Here is a 7,276-nt window from a genome sequence, read left to right as displayed (position 1 = left end):
ACCAAGGTATGCAAAACAGCATCTCCGACTGCACAACACTGAACCCTGAAGCAGTAACAGGGAAAACCACACCACGAGTTCACACGTGCCCACCAATGTTAGGGAATAGAAGCTTGAAAAAATGTCGCTTGCTCTAATTTCAGAATTTGTTGTAAACAATATGAAACCATGGACCCATCCTGCCTTCTGTCAGCGGTTCAAGTTCACGATGGTGGTGTAATACTATCAGGGATATTTTGTTGGCACATTTTGTTACCTTGATATCAATGGGACTGTCACTTTATAACCAGTGTACCCATCTTCTGACAAGCCATGCCACAGAGATCAAATAATCTCAAACTGGTTTCTTGAACATGACAATAAATTCACTCTACTGAAATGGGCTTGACAGACCTTTGGGATGTGGTGTAATGGACAGAAGGCAAAAGGAGGTCCAACCTGATACTAAGAAGGTACACTAAATAAAGTGGTTTTATGCAATAATGATAAGGCTTGCCATAGTGTTTTCTACCTTCTTACTTATGTCCAATTTCATTTTTGTTTTTTCCCTTTGAATGCTGTTCTGACTCCCTTCTGACTCATAATTAATAGTTAAAACCAAATGAAGAGTTGAAGGAAAATACCACCCTGCTGGCCAGGACTGATGAGACTGGGACAGTCAAAGCTGGAGAGTCAAAGTGAAAGGATGCTAGAAAGTTAGTACAGAACCTACTGTGGATATTAAGGAGGTCAACTTTACTACTTTTTAAGCAGACAAGGACATGAACCTTTGATTTTACATTGAGTATATCTCCTTTTTGGAACTCACAAATCCATCCCTAACCCTTTTCGCCAATATGGACCTTTCTGCAATGACCAAACTGTCAGAACTCCACAAGCTAGAGATGACACCCATGTACGTAATATCCCAGTATCTTATCTGTTCAGAGAAAGTGCATAAAAGGATAAGAAATTTGTAACTCTTCCTTTTCCATCCTTCCAGTTGGCTCCAATGGGAGAGGTCTGACCTATCTCACACTCCTAGAGCACTAAAGGGACTCAGTGATCCTTTATCTGAGCATGAAAAACAATGAGTGGATTCCAGCAACTTCTTGGCCTGTCAGTGGAGGAGAATATTCCACAGATGGCTGATTGTGTTATGAAAATGAAATATTAACCTTTGGATAGAGTGATATACTTTGGTTTGTGATTTTCCTCTGCAACATTTCCGATGTTTTTAAGGAATATGATTTTATACTGGTAAACATCAAACGATCAAAACAACAGGCGTGCTACAGTGATGTAATGCAAGCGGCGTATTAAGGCCCAACGGGCAAAATCTATTACATGTGTTGCAACAAGTAAGAGCAGCAATTTTATGACACACTGGAAGAAACAAATTAGACGTTCTTCTCTGAAATAGTCAGCTGTCCTTTGACCACGGAGAACAAAAACAAATCGCTTTGACCTACACTTGGAAAATAAACGGTATCATTCACACTGCACGGCTCAAAAGTATAGCGCAATGACTCGCGTGGGTTCGACTTCTCTCCTGACTCATAATTAATGGTGAAAACCAAATGGAGAGGTGAGGGAAAATCCCGCCCCGTTGGCTGTGAGGGGTGAGACCGGGACAGTCAAAGCTGGAAGCTGGAGAGTCAAAGTGAGAGGACGCTGGAAAGTTAGGACAGAACCTACTGTGGATATTAACGAGGTCTTTACTTTACTGCTATTTTTAAGCGGACAAGGACATGAAACTTTAATTTTACATCGAGTATATCGCCTTTTTGGAACGCATCAATTCTGCGTCTTTACGCACGAGAGGAAAAAACAAATAAAACAACAACTTCGACATTTTTGGAAATCTGCTCATTGCAGGGATGTTCAAACGAGCCACATCATTCTGACAGGTAGGATAACTTTCTAGCATACTGTTGCGGGAGCGAAGAAAAACACACCGATTGCGCAAAGACTGTGCGCTAACAATGCACGAGCTCTATGTCATTTTTGATAACTTTCACAAAACAGGAAAGTCAGGAAGAGGAAAGTTACGCAGAGGCAGGATTTCAATTAAAGCCTCTGGCATTTTTTACTTCTGTAAAGAAGTTGGCTGTAACACTGTGCCTTGTTTCTGAAACTGGAAGAAACTTAATTTATGTTCAGCGTCATTGTGAGGGGGGCATTTCTGGATCATTTAAAGACCTTTATAAAAGTCTTTTCTTTTTTTAAGGAAAAGAAAGAAAGAATAATAAATGATGACATAAACACTCCCTAGACTCATTATTCAACTATAATGCCAAAATTGTAAGTACTTGAAGTAAGTGGTAGTGGATAGAACAAAAGAACGGGCAGCTTAGATCATCTGATTGTTTTCAGTTTCTTCATGAGACTGTGTTCTATTTAACCTGTAAGTGCCACTGCTGTCTTTGTCAGGACACTTGTCTGAAGGGATTTTTGTTCTGATGTACTTATTTGCTTAGTTGCATAGCTTTAAACTGGCAATACTTTCCTTTTTTCAATGCAGATTTGATGTTTCTATAGAATAATCTTCTTTAGTTCCCAAGCTCAGAGAAAACCGAGTAATTTTTAAACGTTATCTTTTAACTTTTCTTCACAGGCTCCTCAAAGGATGTGACTCTGCCAACTTGACCACCCTTGCCTCTGTGTCCAGTGCTGTGCCGCCCTCTGCTGTGTGACCGAGGAAGGTCAAGAAGGGCCAGGCAGTATGAGTAATCAAATAGAGGAGGGGATGAACCCTGTCATAGTCATCCACTACAACCACTCGGGAAAGTGGGAACGGCCCCGCGTCAGTGGGGCCTGTAAAATGGTGCTGCTGCTTCTCATCTGCGTGCTGATTGTTCTGGAGAACATTACAGTTCTCCTCGCCATCTGGAGGAATAAGCGCTTCCATAGCCGTATGTACTTTCTCATTGGAAACCTAGCGTTGTCAGACCTGCTGGCTGGGGTGGCTTACATGGTTAACATCTTTACCTCGGGACCCAAAACCTTCTTCTTGACACCACTGGAGTGGCTGGCCAGAGAAGGCAGCATGTTCGTAGCCCTCAGCGCTTCTACCTTCAGCCTTCTGGCCATTGGGATCGAGAGGCACATGACAATGGTGCGTCTGCGCCCCTGCGAGACAGCAGGTCGAGGTCGGCTTCTAGCACTGCTGGTAGCCTGCTGGCTTGTGTCGGTACTGCTGAGTGCTCTGCCCAGCCTGGGCTGGAACTGCCTAAACAATCTGCCTTCCTGCTCCACAGTGCTGCCGCTCTATGCTAAGAGTTATATTGCTTTCTGCATCAGTGTGTTCAGTGCCCTGTTGGTGGCCATCATTATACTCTACATCAGGATCTACCGTCTGGTGACCTCCAGTAGCCGCAGGGTGAGCAGCCGGCCTTCAGAGCGTTCGTTGGCCTTGCTTCGTACGGTGGTTATTGTGCTTGGGGTTTTTGTCATGTGCTGGTCTCCCTTGTTTCTCCTGCTCCTGCTGGATGTTGGTTGCAGTCCAGATAAGTGCCCTGTTCTCTACCAGGTGGACTGGTTCATTGCCCTTGCTGTACTCAACTCTGCCCTTAACCCCCTCATATATACTCTGTCCAGCAGAGAAATGAGAAGCGCATTTTTCCGGTTGCTGTGCTGTTGTCAGACCAGCATGGAGCACACTGGGACTCCTGCAGTGGGCAACCCCAACCTAGGGACAATCATCCCCACAGGAGAAAACAGCAAGACAAGTTTTGGTGGAGGAGGGGGGAGCGGGGATGGGAAGTCTACAATGAATAGAGGGAAGGTTCCCACACCTGTGAACTTAGACAACAAGCACGGAGATCCCTCCGCCACTGCCGTGCCCCATCCTTCAGGGCCAGCAGACCTGCTTTCAGCTGTACTTGTGAAGGCGGGAGCGCTGCCAGCCCTCAACAAGTTTTAAATGGAAAAGCCTAAATGAGGTGTTACAGTTACACAGAAACAGACTGGTCTGATATAATCCTGCTACCAGCCACTTTTTGCTTGTACAGTGTCGTTTGGGAAGCATGGCTTAGATGAAGTAATGATAAATACATTCAGAAATTCATTTGGAACCAAATGCATCTGATTCTGAATCATAGTACAAAGGAACTCTTAAAGCCACTATTTACAGGAACTCAGATGTCTTTTCCAACACTAAACTCGCTCGAATACAGCGTCGGAGACTTACTTGGATTTAGAAATTTTTGACATTGAATTCATATTGACTGGGGATGCCGTAAAGCATGATTTACTCTTTTAGTGTTTTGTCTGTCATTGAGTTGGTTTTTTTTTCTTGTCATTTTAAGCAAAATGATCAAATTCTTGCACTTTTCTTTTTTTTGCATGTACTATACGCAGGAAATCTTCAAACACCTGCATTTTTCATTACTTGACTTGATAGACTATTTATTTTCTGTGAGAACATTTGCCACCTTAATGCTACACAGCAGTGTTTTATTTTTTGTTTGTTTTTTGCTTTGTGTGCATGAAACCCATCATGGTACTAGGACTTTACTGTTCACTTTATTATTGATTATTTGCAATGCACTGTGAGAGAAACCTATTCTATAAGTTTAGTGCCAGACTAGCAGCCTCATCAGGCTGTGATGTGCATAATTACAAACCAAAAACAACAAAAAACCTGTTGGTTGAAGGAAAAATGACACTGCTAGTAGTTGATTCTTACCACTAGTGGGCAACATAGTAAAGTATGCCCTGATGGTAGTGCTGCAGGAGGTGGTGTTAATTTGTGGGATTCAACTCATGGACATTTCAGGTTCAGGTCAACAGAAGCTACACTGTGAGCAAAATCGGCCTGGCTAATAGCGACAATCATGAAAATTTTAGGGTCTCATCAGCACATCTACAAACCACTTGCCCATCAACTAACCACTAGTAAATACGAGTGTTGGATGTGAATTATTTAAAAGTTGTAGACTGTAAATGACATTTATGCTGAGGGTGATGTATTGCCTGATACGTTAAATAGCAAATAAAATTCTATTCGCTTTTATCCGATTTTCATGCGTCATTTTGTTTTATGGAATCAGGGGCTCGTTCCGAATCCCCTTCCTCTCTTTTCGTCTGTCCCTGTGATCGCCAGCTGCATAAATTTGCTAAAGAATAGTCATAAAACCCGATGATAAAAACCTTTTGCCAAATGAATGGCAGATTCTACTACTATCAATCCTTCATAAGATCCTTATTGAAGCCTAAGCCGTGAATTCCACACATTTATTAATGTGCGGTATAATTTGCCGTTGGTTTATTAATTGCTTTTCACAGAGGAGAGAAGAAATGTCATCAGATTTAACCTGCTGCACTCATTTAATACCCTAATGGGAGCACGTTCCTGCTATCTTACACGCCTACACATGCAGACATGGGTCAGACGCTGATGAATAATGCAAAAAAAATCTTCATCCTTATTATGACTTGATCTTTCCAGTCAGTCATTTGCCGATAAAAGGCATACTACTTGTGGCTACTGTGGAAAAACAGTCTGGGTGTTGTATGAATTCTATGAAAATCATTTAGGATGTTTCTTTAACAAAAAAAGAGTGATACCTGTGTGAATGATTTGATTGGCAGAGTATAACAGATAATAATCAGATGTGTAAGCAGCATATTTTCTAGACGTTGATAACTAAAGACAAGGAAAGAATTTGTTTGTTTTTGTCCTAAAATACTGCTGCACTAAAGCGTACTTTTACACTGAGCTGACAAATGAGCAGAGTTTGATCTTTTTACTGCACCGCTAGACCAGACAGGTGCTGTCAGAGTGGCATTTTATACTTGCCTCAGCTAAAGGATGTGTCTTGGCTCTGCACTTCCAGTTCTGATGAAGAGAGACAGCGAGGACGCAATACCGGCCGAACATTTCCAGCTTAAAGGTCACTGACTGCTTCCTGTCAGAAATGTCTGAACACGTTCTTTTCTGAATTAGCTGGGGATGATTGTGGCCTTATGCCACGTGGAACACCGGAAAATGTCCAAATGTTGAGCTGTGTAGTGTGATTTATAGACAGTGTATCCTGTGTTTCCTGAAACAGTTTACCCAATCTCTGCTTCATCCTCACCATTGCTTTATTAAATCACATCCTCATTTTAGTTCCGCTAAATCTGTCTTTTTTTGGTCTGAAAACAGGTTTGCAAAGAATAGAAGATAAATAAAAATCCATAAAAATAAGCAACATACAGAATTATAGAAAATTTCACTCTCAGAAATTTCACCGAGGGGATCCAGCGATATTTAAAACACGTTAAATCAAATCTATTCCAAAAAGGATGATTATTCTTCATCCCCTCCTTAACATAAAGTTTGGAGTTTGAGATAAATCTTTTAATGTCATGGCAAAAAAAAGTAAACTAAATATTCTGGCACTATCATGTACAAATAATGTAACAGCAAGATGGACTGCTACTCCAAAACATAGACAATACAATGAAAAACAAGGAATGAATAAATAACTTGGGGGAAAAAAATCATAGGCAGAATTGTCCAAAATAGAAGCAACACAATCACAGTGGTCAAGATTACAACAATGTGGGATTTTTACAGGGACCAAAGTATTTAACAGCTGTGCAGATCAGCTGATCTCAGTGTCACCAAGCACCGGGTGACGGCTCAGCTGAAGCAGTTTGAGACATTCCACTCGCCAAATCTCAGCAAAACAGTCCATGCTGACTTAACCTGCCCAGAGCTGCGGTATCTTTGCAAGCCACTTTGCAACCCACCTGTATTCCACCCCTTTTACTGCTCAGTTCTATGCTGGGATTTTGCTACTGATCTCACTCCTCCAGCTGCCTCCAGAGTGGGGAGGTGAGCTCCTTATGTTTTTATGCTTTATGAGAAAGGGTGGGGAGGTCCCAAAACAAAGCTACACTAACATTTACAAATGACTACAAATGTAACCTAAGATTTTCTTTTGACTGTAGTGGTGTTGGCTGAAATGTTATTTAAGGACGTGTGTAGTATGTATGTGTACTTTATGTGTTAAGAAAGTACAGTGAATTACAGTTTCCAGCTGATTTTAGAACCCCTTTTTTCATTCTGACCTTGTATTTGGATCAACGTATTAGAAGAAAGTCATAAAAAGATGTCAGTCTGTCTTGAAATGACAGACAGTTCTTGGTTGACCCAAGTACATTTTCTTGAAATAACCTGCTTTACAGTGTTGGAGATGTGCTGGCAAACGTTTAATAATATAAACCTATAATAACTTACAGTATATATCAGCTGTGGTTTCCTAACATCACTTACTGCCACTGATAATGATTTTTGTACAAAACC

At 41.5% G+C, this 7,276-nt stretch overlaps 1 protein-coding gene across 1 annotated transcript; it reads left to right on the top strand.

Annotated features, from left to right (window-relative positions):
• The first annotated feature begins 1,027 nt into the window (after nucleotides 1-1,027).
• s1pr3a (sphingosine-1-phosphate receptor 3a) lies at nucleotides 1,028-6,374 on the top strand. Its single transcript, XM_085398792.1, has 2 exons — nucleotides 1,028-1,889; nucleotides 2,597-6,374. Exon 2 carries the CDS (start codon nucleotides 2,705-2,707, stop codon nucleotides 3,902-3,904), a length of 1,200 nt encoding a protein of 399 aa, XP_085254918.1. The 5' UTR covers nucleotides 1,028-1,889; nucleotides 2,597-2,704; the 3' UTR covers nucleotides 3,905-6,374.
• Nucleotides 6,375-7,276: the final 902 nt, after the last annotated feature.

This window comes from Rhamphochromis longiceps, linkage group LG23 (genome assembly GCF_057381845.1).
Source record: "Rhamphochromis longiceps isolate RC_006_pf linkage group LG23, R_longiceps_female_GT1.1, whole genome shotgun sequence".
NCBI classification, from domain to species: domain Eukaryota; kingdom Metazoa; phylum Chordata; class Actinopteri; order Cichliformes; family Cichlidae; genus Rhamphochromis; species Rhamphochromis longiceps.
Note: the sequence above shows the minus strand (reverse complement) of the source record. Positions and strands in the feature narration are given on the sequence as shown.